Source organism: Mesoplodon bidens (assembly GCF_964165515.1).
Source record: "Mesoplodon bidens genome assembly, chromosome: 3".
Classification (NCBI taxonomy): Eukaryota; Metazoa; Chordata; class Mammalia; order Artiodactyla; family Ziphiidae; genus Mesoplodon; species Mesoplodon bidens.
The window spans coordinates 148,662,494-148,679,535 of record NC_138178.1 but is presented as its reverse complement, the minus strand read 5'-3'; the positions used below and the strand labels follow the sequence as shown (position 1 = coordinate 148,679,535).

The 17,042-nt window shown below is 45.9% G+C and overlaps 1 protein-coding gene across 1 annotated transcript in view; it reads right to left on the bottom strand.

Annotated features, from left to right (window-relative positions):
• RGS6 (regulator of G protein signaling 6) overlaps nucleotides 1-17,042 on the bottom strand; it is a 574,555-nt gene that overhangs the window by 95,382 nt on the left and 462,131 nt on the right. The window contains exons 4-6 of the mRNA XM_081227834.1: nucleotides 6,414-6,464; nucleotides 3,317-3,423; nucleotides 1,976-2,027 (exon numbers count right to left, since the gene is read on the bottom strand). Coding sequence (XP_081083960.1) covers nucleotides 1,976-2,027; nucleotides 3,317-3,423; nucleotides 6,414-6,464 — 210 coding nt within the window. The remainder of the gene's footprint in view (nucleotides 1-1,975; nucleotides 2,028-3,316; nucleotides 3,424-6,413; nucleotides 6,465-17,042) is intronic.

Here is a 17,042-nt window from a genome sequence, read left to right as displayed (position 1 = left end):
TTCTAATGAACAGAACAACACTGAGAGGCAAGTACCATTATTATTCTGGTTTTAATATGAGATTTCTAAGGCACAGAGAGGTTAAGTAACTTGCCAAGATCACACAGCCAGTGGAGCCAGTCAACAGTGGGCCCACTGTGCTGACATATCTCTTGGAAAATACTGATTTTCTGGCTAAACTGGAAATGGCGATGAGTAATTTGCATCCTGCACTCTAAGTTCTCCATCGGACTTGCCAGAATGGAGGTACAGGAATTCAAAATAATTTTGCTTCAGGGAGAGCCTGACATTAATTGTTATTTTCATCCCTGTTCCTACTGCACAACTAAAATTACAAAAATCTGTAGAGAAAGGGAAATTGTGCCCTGCTGTATGCAGGGTAAGACGGCTGATGGTTGTGGGTTTATATTCAAGTAAATGTTTGAATCTTACTTGGCCTCAGTTTTCTGGTCCCACTATCCTCCCACGCTCTCCATTGCCTGGAAAAATACTGGTTTTCATATTCACAAGGGCACATGGCTGCTGTATGGAACTGAGCTACAATTATTCAAATTCCAAGTTGGGCTTTTGTGAGCAGTATTTCAGCCCCAGAAGCACTTATTTCATGAGCAGCCAAGTGCTGCTTCCGTTCTGAGCCAGAAACCTGGCTGGACCCACTTATCACATCATTTAGGGCTCAGCACAGTTCCAGAGGGACCCGCAGTGGTGCCTGCACACAGCTGATGAGAGACAGTCACAGGGACCTGTCCTCTACATCAGGGCTGTGCTCCAGACTTGAAAACAGAACAACTGTAGCCTGGTAGGGCAATGACTCGCCAGAATTCTATCCTCAGGACTGTTCCCAATGGCTGGTTCCCCATCCCTCAGAAGTATAATCCAGAGGGTATAGCTTATCACAAGGTCTCAGGGACAGGCTCCCCAGAATACCACCCAGCTGCAGCTGGCTCTGCCTTCCTGTGAAAAGCATCCTTCAAAGAACCCACGGAGGAGGTGCAGGTCTCATCACGTGCACCAGTCCCAAGGAGAGCTGCTGTGGGCTGCCCCAGCAGCTGAGTTGGTGATAAGGGCACTGTGCAGAGGGACAGAATGAAACGAGCATCTGAGTTCAAATTCTGCTGTGTCTACCGAGTGTCTGTTAATCACCTTTAATAAAGAACCAGAACCCTCAGCAAATATTTACTGAGTGCCAACCATGCCTCAGGCATGCACTGTGCACTGGATAAGAGAATGAATGAGGTGGACCAGCCTGCCCTCATGGAGCTTACAATTGACCAGGCATCCAGACAAGTAGCACACAGTGTGAGAGGTATGAGGATGGGGCCTCTCTGGACCTCAACTTTATCTGAAGTATCGAGATAATGTAACTTTAGAAGACTGACATGTAGAAGTGTTAAACAGCCTTCACGGAGAGAATATGGCAAGAGACTAATAGATCCCTGCCTGGACAGAGGTAATTCCCTGCTTACCCAGCTCCCAGCTTCACCCACTCTTTGTTTTCTTAGGTAGGGTAACTTTTGTATACCCCTTCCACAGTCTGTTACACTTTCCCTCTAATGACCGACTATCAAAAACACCAATGAATTATTAAAAAGTCTTAACAAGTCTGTGAGAAAGGAAATGGACAGGGGGAGGTGGCACCTTGATCCAGCCCTCCCTGAAACCCTGTCCCAGGAAGAAGTGGTCAATAGCCACCAGCCCAGTTCTCCATGGCCCCACAGAATGAGCATTAGCCACACTTGATAGAACTTTTCTTCCCTTCCCCTATTCCCTTCCAATGGCTGCACCTTTCAGCGTGCACTGTCTTTCATCATTATGTGGAACAGGAACCTTAGTACATGTCAACAATATGAGAAAGGGTTAAGCAGGGCAAAGACCCTCCCTCCTCCTCATGCACCATGGTTGCCCAGACAGCAAGGATTTGCCTTCTGCATTCCCAGGAGTAACACTAAGTGTGGGCCGCGGATTCAGTGCTTACCGTAGTCAGTGTTTTCAGGTTCCCAGCAGTTCGAAGGCCAGAAGTATGGGGCCTGCAAAAGAGCACAGGTGTCAGGACTCAGAACGCTAGCACTTGCCCTCCCCTGCCTGGGGCCCAGGGGCAGCCCTCCCCTGCACCCACTGAGGACCCCTCCCTATGACAGGCTCTGTCCACGTGCTGACACCACACGCTAACTCTCTCCTGTTCTTAATGCAGCAGAGGCCAGTCAACATTTTAATCTATGTGTTGAGAAATGAAACCTGAGGTAAGCCAAATAAATGCAAAAATGAGAAACAGTTTACAGGGCAAAAACTTCTTATCCTGAGGTAATAGAAGTCTAATACAGAAGTCAGACTAGCACTGTTTGCTGGGGCACAAGCCCCAAGTTCCTTTGCCCTTTGCTAAGGACTGAATGGTATCCTCCTAAATTTCTATGATGAAGCCTTAACCCCCAGTATGACTGTATGTGAAGTAAGGAAGTAATTAAGGTTAAATGAAATCATAAGGGGGGGGGCCCTGATCAGATAGGATTAGTGTCCCTATAAGAGGAAACACCAGAGAGCTAACAACCTCTCTCTCTCTCTCTCTCTCTCCACCCTGTGAGGACACAGTGAGAATCAACCATCTGAAAGCCAGGATGAAAGCTCTCCTCACAAACTGAACCCTACTTGAAAATCTTAGACTTCCAGCCACCAGAACCATGAGAAATGCATTTCTGCTGTTTAAGCCACCCAGTCTGTGGTGTTTTGCTATGGCAGCTGAGCAGACTTAGACATCCTTCGACCCTGTCTGAAGAACTCCACTCCTAAACCCTTTGGTTAGATCTTGACACAACCCCCTATCCTCTGCTCCAATTCACTGCGGGACAGGATCTGAGGAGTGGGAATGGTTGGGAAGTGTTAATAGGTAGTGAACAGAAACTGCACACCAGGAAGGCAGCATGATATAGTAGAAACATCGAGGACTCTGCTATCAGGCTGACCTAGGTTCCAATCAAGGCTGTCCCCTGGATTTACTCAATGCCCTGTTAATTCTCCAAGTACCTCAGTTTTACCAACTGTAAAATGGGAGACATTAATCCCCCCAAAGTTTGTTCTTCAGAATAAATGAGGAGATAATGTGTAAAGCACACAGTGAATAGTAGGTTCTCCGTGAGGGATTTTTACTACTATGCGGGTAGGGCAACAAATGGCCCAGACAAAAGTTCGCTTGGTTGTCCCAGTGCTGGTGGGAGGTAAGGGTTGCTCCCTTAAATACTGTCAGTTTTTTAGGTAGTTCTAATCTGAGATCAGATGATGATGAGAAGAAAAGGTTCTTCAGGAGGACAAGCTGCATCCCTACCTGGAAGCGATAAAAGGTGCCGTCATCCTTCATGGTGAGAACATGGTCCGAGATTGGAAAGATGTAGCCCTGGGCGGCTACGAGGCTTCCCAAGTGTATTGCTTCAACTTCAGGGACAGGGCAGAAGAGAGAGAAGTAATTAGGAAGCTGTCAGAATGCAGGGCTACTTAGCCGAAATGTAAGTGGGGCGGGGTGGGGGGAGCAGAAAGGCAACCGGAAGTCAACTATCATCACCCCCAGGTCACTGCATGATTGGCTGATTGATTGGTTGATACCTTCCGATAGGGCTGCACTGGGCGGGGGGGAGATGTCAATGGTTGGGGAGGGCCACATGTGTCTGGATTCCCTGGATCCTAGCTCTGAGAATCTGACATTGTTAATGCCCCTAAAGCTTCCAGAAGAAAGTCCACCTTCCCAGTTAAGACCCTGGGCTTTGGTGAGGATAAGCCTGTATTTAATTAAGTGAGACACTTCACATAAAGTGCTTAGCAGTGTCTGGTGCAGGGTAAGTGCTGGCAGCCCCGATTCATATTTTTAGTTTCATCCATTTTTTTTTTTAAGTCACTGCCAGCAATGAGCATGCAGCCCATAGAGCCTTCGGACTCACATTGCATTTCCAGACATGACAGTCCCACCAGCGATGAGGAGGGTGTTACCCTTCTTTTATGGACATAGAGGGAAAGCTCAGTATCTTAGAGAATTGGAGGATGGGCAGGCAGTGCAGTGGGCAGTAGCCTAGGGAGGCCAACCTAATAGAAATACTTACATTTTTGCCACAATCAACCTGCTGTTTTGTTACTTTAGCACCAGCCATAAATAGATTCACATACGTGGTTACAAATTTATATTTACTCTGAGCAGAGCTAAGAAAAAAGAAATCTAAATGGTCCTATCATACATGATAATCTTTCACAAATATAAAAGTACTCTAACTGATAAAAACTAATTTGGGGCTGTAGAAATTATTTGACACACTCAGGGAGTCTCTAGGAATTATTAATTTCATAAGCTCTGAATTTTTTAAAGTGACTTGTACTGGTTTTATTTGCAAACTCTTGAAGAGTCTTAGCAAATAATTAAACCTCAGTTGTGGATCAGGTAATGTAATTTTAAGAGCTGGCTCTAGAAGGCTGTTCTGTGACAGTGTTACAACTTTCAAGAGGTCGTATATAATCCAGCCGTTTTGCACATTGAGAACCTGCTCTTCTCCTTTGGAAGGAGCGTACACTTGTAACTGGGAGAATCAGAATGAATGGAGTTGTATTTTACTTGCTTAGTGGTGACCAGTTGGCTTTTGAAGTCTATATGCTTCAAGAACCATGGGTCCAGCAGAAAAGGGAAGTTTCATCACCTGCAACTGCTCCTTCTCCAGGGAAGGAAGAGTAAAATCCAGTAAGAAGGGGACTTTCATGTCACCAGTCTAGGAGCTAGAAGTCTCACTTCATTCTTCAAAAGGCTTTCGCTTGGAGATGTGGCAGATGGGAAGGAAGAAGAGAGGGAGGGCAGATGTTGGATACCCACCTTCCCAGGGCTTTTGTTTGCCTCATTTCTGCTGGTGAATTGTGCTTAACTTCTCCTGCTCATCTACATCTCAGAAGCCCAGACAGATCCCAACACCTTCATGTCCTCCCGAGGGCATCAAAGTATAATAGACCGTCATAGATAAGACTCTTATCATTCGGGACCTTTCACGGAAGCTTCTCGTACCGGCACCAGTGGATTCCTGAAGCCTGTTCTACCACTAGGGGGTTCAGGGTTCTCTGAATATACCATTACTGCTGCTACTACCACCACTGATGATAACGATAAAATACTTGTCAGAAATAGGATGACTGTTTTAGAAGGGCAAAGAAAACAGTGCTCTTGGAAGAGAAGAGACCACCACGAAGAAGGGTGACTCTACATACATGTAAATGAACTGGTAAAGACTTATTCACTCCAGTTTTCACAAGTGAACAATCAGAAGTCCAGGCTGTGTAAGGCAAACACGTAGGGTAGTTGGATTCGGTTTTTTTCCTTAAAAGGATTAGCATTCATAGTTTCCCCCTGAGGATTAAGAACTTGACTAGAGTTAAGAATTTTCACTAATCATGAGAGTGGCCATTAATCATGATGGGGAAAAAGGCTAGTGTTCTGTTCATGACCTGCTTTTCTGGCACTCAGATTTCTGGCGCCTATGTTTAATTGAACTCTATGTAAGTTGTATTGTTTCATAGTCAATAGTCTATTAGGAGCATCAGATTAAAATACAGGAATGCCCGAGCTGACATACTGACCCCGGCAAGGAATCACAGCTGAAGGTCAGACACCTAGAATGGGCACTTGAAAAAAATCTTTAAAAAGCAGAGCAATTGAAGGGCATTCAAATTGAGGTAAATAGGTCTAATCCCCAAGAACATCAGAATACATTAGTGGATGTTTGTAAATATGACCTTCAGGCAGCAAGAATACTTAGTTAAGATGGGGAGTATATAATAAATTCAGAAAAGTTTTCTTATCTAGAATTTTCATTTTATTCTGGAACCCTGCATTTTCTAATTTTGCTATGAAAATAAATTTTACTGCTTATTTGCTGGTGGGAGGACAGATTTGGAAACTGTTTTACTGGCCAGGGTTTGCTGTTGTTTTCCTGGTGAGGTAATTGCATTGCACAATTAAAGTTGAAAAAAAAAATCATTCCTTCACTTCTTGCAGAAGCAGAGAACAGAAGCAGTCTTAGCAAATAATTAAACCTCTTAATTGTGGATCAGGCAACCTAATTTTAAGACCTGGCTCTAGAAGGCTGTTCCGTGACAGTGCTACAACTTATCTTTAATTGCTGTGGCTAACCAGAGTTCATCTCATTTTCCATGTTATTGTATTGGGCTCTTTGGCATTCTAAAGAGTTGCTCATTTCCTTCAAGGGTGATTTAAATTTAAAGATAGGAATTCAGTGGAGAAAATTAATTAATTCTATTTGTAAATAGAGTGATTCTACATCTTGGAATTCACGTGTATAGGCCCAGTTCTCAGGAGGATAGGAGAATCTGGTTTGGAATTTGGTTATGGGTTGTTCACTGATATCATGGGGGTAAAGTCAGGGTCAAGGGTCAGGTACCTGGGTCCTCAATGGAGAGGTTCTTCATAAGCCACTGCACAATGTCAGTACCTGCAAGGATAAAGCAATGTCAACTGAAGGCCTCATGGATGTTTAACTCTGTGCCAGAAGAAACATGGTTACCCAAGAGACTCCTAATTCTAATTAGCACACACCTGGAGAGCTAGGTAATATTGACACTTTTCCATCCTAACCAACCCTTTCCATCCATTAGTATGCTTCTGTAGTCACAGTCCCATTCTTTCCCCCCCAAAATCCACTTCTGATGACTCAGGATGGTCTTGTATCCACATTTCTCTAGGGCGCTTCTGGAGGGGCCTTCCTGAGAATACATATTTTGACGACAGGCTAGAGGAAGTCTTATCATGCCTGGCCCCAGACCATTTCCTGAGGGAGGAGACTCCTTTTAGCTCACTAGCCTCAACTGACAAGGCCTGCCCAACACAGATGACCTCACAGGTTCCTGAAAAAAATCTCTACTTCTGGCCTGGGCTCATCCGGAATGAATAAGCCCCTGTGTCTGTGGGAGAAACTTCTATGTGTTCACCAAAACCTCTCTCCTCTATCCCCTGGGCCACAGCTAGATTACATTTCTAGACTCTCCTGCAGTTGGGTGTGCACTGAATTCTGACAATGGAATGTGGGTGGAAATGCCATAAGCGATTTCCAGACTCAGACCATAGAACTCCTGTGTGACCCTCCACACTCCACACCGTTCTTCCCCATCTGCTGGCTGAATGGAGAGAACTCCAGGGGCCTAGGGGAGGGCAGAGCCATGTGTGGAAGGAGCCTGGGATCCTGAACAGACATGAAAATTGAGGCCCATTTGGGTGACCTGATTGAAAAAGAAACTTGGTCGTGTTGAGCCCCGGATATTTGAGGATTATCTGTTTTGGCATCTAGTAATGCCTTAACTAACATAAAATCTTAAGAATCAGAAGGGACTTTTAAAGCTTATCTACTCCAACCCTAGCCAATACACAAGCCCCATCCACAACACCCTGGACAAGAGGTGCTGTAATTTCCATTTAGAAAAACCCTAGTGCCTGGAAACTCACAAATTTCCTGTTGGCCAACCTGTCCCAGTTAAATCATCTTAGATTTCTCTCAACAGCAATTTGCCCTTCTCTGAATTCCTCTCTTTGGTCTTAGTTTTGCCCTCTGATGACAGAAACACGAACTCAGACCTCTCACTCTGTGAGACAATCCTTCAACTATTTGGACAGTCCGTCCAATGTATTATCAATGTTCTCCTTGAGTTTCCTGCCCTCCAGGTGAAACACGCCTGGATTCCTCAGCTGTTTCTTCTGATGACACGATCTGGGGTCCCTCCTCATTTTGGTCACAATTCTCAGAATATATTTGCTTTTGTTTGCCTCCCTTTAAATGTGGCACCTAGAACCAGTGTTCTTAGGCCAGTGCAGTTCATGTGTGGGTAGAGGAGTCCAATTTTTTGGGAGGTTCTGAACTTCTGTGCAAGCTACCTTTGTCACCCCAAAATCTCACTTTAAACCAGTTCAGATCTTCGAAGGTGGCTTTGTCACCTCAGGATGAAATGTTTGATGGAAAACAGCCTGAAAAGGGCGGCAGTTCTAGATATCCAAGTCTTGTCATGGGTCTGAGGCATGGCGTGAGGGAGAGGGCCTGCCAGAAGCTCTCCTGGGATGGACTCCCAGCTAAAACACTGGAAACCCCAGCAGCGGGGTTGAACGAATATTGCCCTTTTTCCAGAATTAAAATTGCTCAGAAATTTGACTGGGGTTCAGAAGTGAGACCAGTACAGGCCTGAGTACCTAGACATTTTGTTTCTCTCTGGCTCTCTGGAAGGTGAATGAACTCTGCACAGTAGACTGTCCTGCCCTGTCTGTGCTTGTCCCCCCATCCCAGGACTAGCCTCCACTGACATGGCCCTGCAAGTTCCCTGCATTTCAACCTCAAAAGCAAGACTTCTAAGCATTTCCCCACTCTTTCTCCCAGATGGCATCTATGAACTAAACTTTGGATCAAAAACACTCCTTTTCATTCACATTCTTAGAGAGAAAGGGAGAGTATGTTTCTGTGTGTGTGTGTGTGTGTGTGTGTGTGTGTGTGTGTCCACTTCCTCCAAATTATACAAGTTCAACATTTGTCCTAGGAAATGAAGAACAAAGCAGAAATCAAATACAAACTGTAATCCCAAGTTGGGGGTTGGGGGGAGAGGCTCTAACCTGTTTTTCCCTCAAAAGAAAAACAGTCCTTTATTTTGTGGGTTGCCTAGAAACGGAGAGGTTTCCAGCATCAGCAACAGCTCTCCCCCGGGCAAGAGGATTATCTTTCTGCTGAGCTTGCTGAACCATTATTTATCACCTGCCAAGATTGATTAGTCACCCTGGGACAATGACAGCCCTTCCTTTCCCCTGTTAATTACTGTCATCATTAATATCCATGTCACTAATTAGTATTCATTCACATTGAAACTCCTTCCTTGCTATCATATCCGCTCCCCCCTCCACCCCACCCCAGCCTTCAGTACCATTGTCTGGGTTTCTACCCCCTTTGGCTTTCTGCACTCATGTCCGGCCTAATTGTCCTGCCCAGTCCCCCAGGCTCCGGTTTGCATTCACAGAGCTGAAGGATCACATGTAAGCATTTTTTTGGTAAAGAAGCAAAAGTCACAAAAGCCCCTGGCCTTCTCCCCTAGCACTGCAGGGACCACAGACCTGGGTTTCCTGTTGCTGGTGTAGCCACCATGACAGTCACTGTCTCATCTGGGGACACGTGGAACCGTCCTCAGGCCCTAGTGGGGCTGGGCTGCTGTCCTGGGCTGTCCAGGCCACTGTCTTCAATCTGTAGCAGCACCCACGCCACCGCCATCCCTGACACGCATGGGCACTGCTTGAGGGACCTGAGCACACACAATGATGTCTGGGGCTGTGGACAGTCTCATTCTCGTGGGCGTGGGGTATTTTAGGCTTCATTGGACTAATCCAGGAAGGGTCAGCCTCAGCCTTGTGAGCAGGCAGTAAACCGCTGCAGGTTCAGCCTCAGGAACAAGTAAGGAAGGGAAATCTGTCATAATGTTATGTCCTTTATAAGACCTACAATTATTACACTGTAGAACCAGGCAAGAATAGTCCAAATAACCATCAGGAGAAAACATTTTTATTCTTCTCTTTTCTCTTTCCTTTCTTCCTTCTTTCCTCCTTCTCCCAATCATTCTTTCCTTCTTATTCTAATAAGAATTTGCAGCAGACTTTTTTTTTCTGTTCTATCTAAAATTGATTGTTGCCTTTTGTTACGACCATTGGATTCTGGTTCTTCTCTTTGCCAAGCTGCCCTGCCTGCCAAGGACTTAAAGCCAATATAAAAACATGAAGAACAAGTGCACGATAGCCGTTCTTTTTTCCCAAAGATCCCAAAACATTTGGCTGAAAGTTTTCTTTTTGAGGCTAATTTATCAACATTTATACTAGGGATATCCATGAAATACACCAGAGGGCACCTGAAACACTTCTTCACAACCTGCGTGGATTGTTAATATATTTCAGTATATATTTATTATATGCAGGTATGCTTTATGTTTCTATATGTGTTGTAAGCCCGTATTTCAATTATGTCTTACATATGTATATAATTATGTTTATTGGCAGGGCATTTGGACGCAACTTGGGGATTCAATACATAAATTATGGCTCATCCATACAACAAATATTTATTGAACACCTACCGTATTAAATGAAAAAGCATATTGAGAATAGTGTATATCGTAAAATGACATTTTTACAATAGAAAATATATATTTATATTTGTATTCTATTACTTACATATGTATAGATATATACAAATGTGGAGGAGAAAAGTTCTGGAAGTATATTTATTTATTTATTTTTGGCTGCATTGGGTCTTTGTTGCTATGTGTGGGCTTTCTCTAGTTGTGGTGAACGGGGGCTACTCTTTGTTGCGGTGTGCGGACTTCTCATTGCGGTAGCTTTTCTTGTTGCGGAGCATGGGCTCTAGGTGTGCGGGCTTCAGTAGTTGCGGCTCATGGGTCCTAGAGCGCAGGCTCAGTAATTGTGGCACACGGGCTTATCTGCTCCGCAGCATGTGGGATCTTTCCGGACCAGGGCTCGAACCCGTGTCCCCTGCATTGGCAGGCGGATTCTTAACCACTGCACCACCAGGGAAGCCCTGGAAGTATATTTAAACTGTTAAATTTAGGTTATCTTGGGGAGGGGCGAGGGTCAAATTATGGGAAATTCCTGTTCTTTACATTTCCTTATTATTTGGGAGTTCATAGAACATTCATATATTACTTTTGCACTGAGAAAAATCCTTTTTTGTTAAGGAGCAGAGAGGGAAGAATTGGCCTCTGAGCCTGAAGTGGTGAGAACGTGGAGAGTCAGGGCTACAGACCCAAGTAGAGAGGGTATGGAGCACAGCCTTCTGCTGCCCCCAGGCCCTGTGCTCCCGCTGCTCTCCGGGGAAAGGGCAGAGGAATGAAGGCAGGACTCACAAAGCTGTCTTCCCTCCTGAGGAGTACAGAGCAGGTGGCTTGGTCATGGGCCTCAAATTGGTCACTGTCTGGCCATCTGGCTGGCTCTGAGCCTTGGAGTGGCCTTCTGTAGACTCTAACAGGGCTGTTCACTACAGTCCTGGACAAAGGGTGACGCCCAGCACCCCTCCCTGGGGTTTGCTTACTTGTTAACTTGGGTAGAGTGAGACCCAGTGACCTCTTCCCAAGTTGTATTAACTCTAGATCAATATAAACTGGATTTGAGCAAGCTGGTAAGATCTTCCGAGATTTTAGAAAGTTCTCTTTCTGGCTTGGGGGAGACCCTTACTATAAAAGTGTTCTATGCTGGACTTGGCTTCTGGCATTTTAAGCTCCCCTAAAGAATGAGGGATACCTGGATCTTCTTTTGAAATAAGTCAAAACCCAAGCAGATCCTACTATGAAACACTTCCTTCATTGTCCCCAAAGTTTTGTATCAATCTGAGCCCAAATTAGATTATGCAAACTTGACAAAAGACGGCTTCCAGTCACCTGCAAATTTCAAGTTACCTGCAACTTGGTAGCTTATATATCATGGTTCTGGTAACTGAAGCAATTGATAACTTACTCATCAGTCCTCCCCACTGGAGAAAGACACTTCCACTTGAGTAAACTATTTTTCCGGAGCTCAACCAAGGATAAGACAGTTCCTGGGCTTCCCTGGTGGCGCAGTGGTTGGGAGTCTGCCTGCCGATGAGGGGGACACGGGTTCGTGCCCCGGTCTGGGAGGGTCCCGTGTGCCGTGGAGTGGCTGGGCCTGTGAGCCGTGGCCACTGGGCCTGCGCGTCCGGAGCCTGTGCTCCGCGATGGGAGAGGTCACAACAGTGAGAGGCCCGCGTACCGCAAAAAAAAAAAAAAAAGACAGTTCCTGCCGTGAGTGAGCTCACGGTACTCCTTAGGCAAGGTTACGACTCCGTCCTCCATTGGATTTTCAAGTATCTGCCAAGGTCTCTGCTGCACCTGTGAGTACAGAGGGCAGCTTTGTGCCACCTAACCACGCATGCAGGTGCCATGTGCAGGCCAAAGCCCGCCAAGATGGATGACATTCCCCAGTGCCCACTGTGCACTAGGCCAGAGCTGGACACTTAACCCTGTTGTCACACATCATCTTGACAATAGCTATGTAAAATATAACAACTCTTATACCTGTTTTAAAGATTAGGCCCAGAGAGGCCCCAGGTCACATGCTAGTACCTAACAGAGCCAAGCTTGGAATCCAGGCACTCTCACGTGAATTATTATCTCCACTACACCATTCTGCCCCCCTTATCTCTGAATAACTTTCCAAGTAGTACATAGAAGAATAATTGGAAAAGTTATCTTCTGTACTCTATTTCTTTCTTGAAGTACAGACACTAATGTAGTGATAATAATAATTATTACTGTTAGCTATTGAGCTAATAATTTATTGAGCACTTTCTATATTCCAGGCTTGGAATGATTCTACTATAATAATTATATGGTGTAAATAGATTATTATCTCCATTTTGCAGATGAATTCAAGGACACCCTAAGTAGGGAAGTTTTTAACAACTTTAGACCATTCTTTTATGACTTTGTTTAAAAAACAATAAAAAATGCACAATTAGCTAGCAGAGAAAGCTTGTGAGCAAATGTTCAACTGGGTTTTGGGGGGGCGGACACGACGAATAGCTGGCAGTAGATAGAAGGAAATACAGGTGGCAGAACTAGCGTGATAAAAAGCCTAGTGGCATTTTTTTTTTTTTTTTGCAGTACACGGGCCTCTCACTGTTGTGGCCTCTCCCATTGCGGAGCACAGGCTCCGGACGCGCAGGCTCAGTGGCCATGGCTCACGGGCCTAGACGCTCCGCGGCATGTGGGATCTTCCTGGACCGGGGCACGAACCCATGTCCCCTGCATCGGCAGGCGGACTCTCAACCACCGCGCCACCAGGGAAGCCCTAGTGGCATTTTTTGAGAGGTATTGTTTCGCAATGGGCTTGAGTTTTTCCAAGGAAAATGGTGACAAATTTAACAGATATACACTTGCTTCCCAAGCATATGAAGCAATAAAGCACATTGTTTATAAAGTCAGGCAGATAGGAGCTCAACTCATGGTATGCCATTTCCAAGTTGTGGGATCCTGGGCAGGTCCCTTAATTAACATCCACCCCAATCTCCATTTTCATGGGTCACCTGGGGGAAATCCCACCTACTTCCAGGATAAAACAAGGTCATGTGTACAAAACTCTCTCCAAAAGCCTGGCGCATGGTTTTGCTGAAATGGCCTGTTTATTATTAGGTAACCTACCTGCTCTGTGCCCTCATTTCCTCATATGAAATTGAGGACAATAATAAAAGGACCTGCTGCTTAGGCTCTGGGGTTAAAGGAGATGCTGTATGTGCAATGCCAGCACAGCTCCTGGAACGTAATAAGCAAAACACTCATGAGCTATGGAGAGAGTCTGTGTTTTACATTCATATTGGAGCCAAGTGTCTCACCAAGTCATCGGTGTGGCTCAGAGAAGCAGCAGCAACTTGAACTTCTTGTTATTTGCCTGCTTTTTCATTTTAGTCCTTAGAGGATCTCAAATGTCTTCTGATGCTTTTAGGAAGGGATCTGCTGATGGTCAGCTTGTTGGACAGAAGGAGAAGCAAAGGAGGGAGTTGCAGCAGGCAAACTTTAGGAGGCTGACAGGGCCTCGTGGAGGGGGTGGGACCCCCGCCTGGCAGCTTTTGTAGCTTTGCTCCTCTGGAGGACATTTTCCAGGAAGTGAGCACCTTCTCTTGGGCACTTATCTGGGTTTGGAACTAGACATCTACAGCGTGATGGTTTGGTCAGTGTCTGCTTCCCTCTTTGTATTAGTTTCCTGGGACTGCCTAACAAAGTACCACAAACTGAGCAGCTTAAACCACAGAAATTTATTGTCTCACAGTTCTAGAGACAGGAAGACCAAGATCCAGGTGTGGGCAGAGCTGGTTCACCTGAGGGCTGTGAGGGAGAAGTGGTCCCAGCCTCTCCCCTCACTTCTGATGCTTTGCTGGCAGTCTTTGGTGTGCCTTGTCTTGTAGAAGCATTACCCCAATCTCTGCCTTCATCTTCACGTGGCGTTATCCCTGTATGTATGCCTCTGTGTCTAATTTCTCCTTTTTATAAGGGCATAGTGGATTATGGCCCACCCTAAACTAGTTTATCGTAACTAATTACATATGCAACAACCGTGTATCCAAATAAGGTCACATTCTGAGGTATCAGAGGTGAGGACCACAACATATAAATTTTGGGGATGACACAATTCAACCCATAACTATAGTTCCGAGATAGCGGGACTCTGTTATACTGTTTTACCTCTGGCACCAAGCAAAGACCTGGCATGAAGCTGGGGTTTCATAAACACTCATTGATCAATAGTTATATTCAAATGGGCATCATATAATACATATCCATTTCTATGCACATATTATTCATTACATTTAAATTTTTTTTCTCAATTTTTTATGGCCCATGGAAACTTCATCACAGACCAGCACCAACCTTGGTTGGGCCTTTTGCAACTACTGCTTTAGAGGAAAGGTTCAGGGTTTTCCACCCATTGACACTTTCTTTCAAAAACCACACCTCTCCTTGTAAAAAGAAGTCTCAGCAAATGAATGCTTTAAAAAATATAAGGCAAATACATAAACAACAAGGATTCACTGCATAGCACAGGGAATTATATTCAATATCTTGTAATGAACTATAATGGAAAAGAATTTTAAAAGAATATATATATATATATATATATATATATATATATATATATATATATATATATATATCTGGGGCTTCCCTGGTGGCGCATTGGTTGAGAGTCCGCCTGCCAATGCAGGGGACATGGGTTCGTTCCCCGGTCCGGGAAGATCCCACATGCCGTGGAGCAGCTGGGCCCGTGAGCCATGGCCACTGAGCCTGCATGTCCGGAGCCTGTGCTCCGCAATGGGAGAGGCCACAACAGTGAGAGGCCCGCGTACAGCAAAAAAAAAAAAAAAAAAAAAAAAAGAATGTATATATCTATCTATATCTATATCTATCTATATATATATATCTGAATCACTTTGCTCTATACCTGAAATTAACACAGTATTGTAAATCAACTATACTTCCAAAAAACCCATTAGCCAGCAATCTGAACTGCCTCCTCCTCGTTCAACCCTGGCTGGCACCTAAAGAGGACGAGTAGAAGGAAAGGTGAAGTCTTCAACTCTCTTCTCGAGGCAGAAAGACCTGGTGCCCCTTTCTCCTCTCGCCTGTCCTTGCTGTTGGCCTCACTGGCTCCCAGGCTGCAGAGTTCAAACTGCCTGCGATTGGCTTTGATCCAGCCTGTGATTCTCCCTTCTAAACCGGAGGCTTTTGTGTCAGTCTGACTCGAACAGTTTGGAACAATTAAATCCAGACACACAAGACTATCATTTTGAACCCGGTGATACCCAAGCATCACTGCCTTATCCAGTCCTAAAGCAGGGCAGGCCGGGCCCACCTCCCTGGGGTCTTCTTCCAGGCCAGGCACATCGGCTTGCCGGCCTCCGCGGGCACGTGGCAACTGCGCCTCTCAGCGACTCACAGCGCACACAGCAGGAAAGACAGCCAGCCCGGCCGACGGGGAGCCCCTGGTGGACTTTCTCCCGCCAGCCCCCCTCTCCCGCTCAGACGGCACTTTCCCGCTTCCCGGCGCATTATAAAAAATAATAGGGGGCAGGAGACTGGGCGAGGTTATTACCAACTCATAAATCAACTGGGAGGCTCTGAGTGCTGTGGCGAGGTGTCTGGGACGGGCTCCCCCGGTTTGTTATCTCACTCGGGCTCCCACGATTGATTCATAACCTCATAACCCTCCCGCGTCCGAATCCCAAGTCTTCTATCTAATTGTCAGCAGCCGAGTACATGATTTGCAAGAGGATGCAGGCAGCGGCAGACGTGAGGGTGGAGGAGAGATTAGTTTTGTCAATCAAAAGCGTCCAACGCCAGGGGGAGCACACCCGGGATTTAGCTCAACGACCGGCTTATTAAAGGGGAGGCCGGATATGGCTACGCGGATGGGCCTCACGCAGGGAGATGGTGAGTCTCGGCCACTGTGGGTGTAGCCTCTGCTCCCGGGGTGGGGGTGGCTGCTCCCATGACCGCCTCCCGCTCAATCCAAAGGCAGAAATGAAAAACAAATAAGCAGATTTGCAGCTTCTGGGGAGAAGTGAGCTAAGGCCAGGTGTCCTGAGCCTTTCCAGGAGGGCTGGAAGGTGTCAGGGGCTTTATTGCCTTCCAGTGTTGTCTAATGGTCATCTCATTTGTGCACATTTGAACCTGAAATGTGGTTTGTGAACATCTGTATTTAAATTAATCTGAGGGGTTAAGTAAGGCTTTCTTGAGGGGAGTAGGAGAGGTAGCCTTTGTGACGCCCAGGTCTGCAGGCTGCAGTCACTTTACCTGTAATCTGATCCGTCTAACCGCACTGTTAGGGAATAATGCTGACACACTTCCACAGCGTGCTTTAAGGCTTAAGTCTGCAGAGTGTGCTGGACACCTGCCACCACCTTGGGACAGGCAAGGTGTGCATAGCAGTCAGTGTGAGCAGGCCAGGTTTCAAGCGGAGTCTGGGACACACAGGTGCTTGGGCAAAGACTTGATTGGTGTTGCACTAATGCCAGCTCCAGTACCCTGGAGCTCTGGCTTTGTGGAACACACTCGGCTTTTGTAAACAGACCTGGGTTCAAATCCCGCCCGGCTCTGCAACTTGCTAGTTCATCACCTTGGACGAGCTACTCAACCACCCTGAGCCCCAGTTTACCCACTTGCAAAATGGGTCGATCACAGAATCTACCTCAGACTGTGTTATGAGTATTTAGATAAGGAAATGGAGGTGGGCACTTAGCGTAGTCCTGGGTACCGACTGGGCACACTGCTCAATGGTTATTTTGGTTCCTTTCCACTTATAGGTGATGTACACCTCTATCAACCCAGAGTGGAATCTGGCCTGGGACTGATCTCCTGAGCAGAGAGCCTCAAGTAGCAATCAAGCCTTTCTCCCGGCTCTTCCCTGGGCCTGTGCTGCAGGCCTAGACTAGACAGTTCAGAGCTGGCTCTAGCTTCGATCTCTCAAGCTTCTC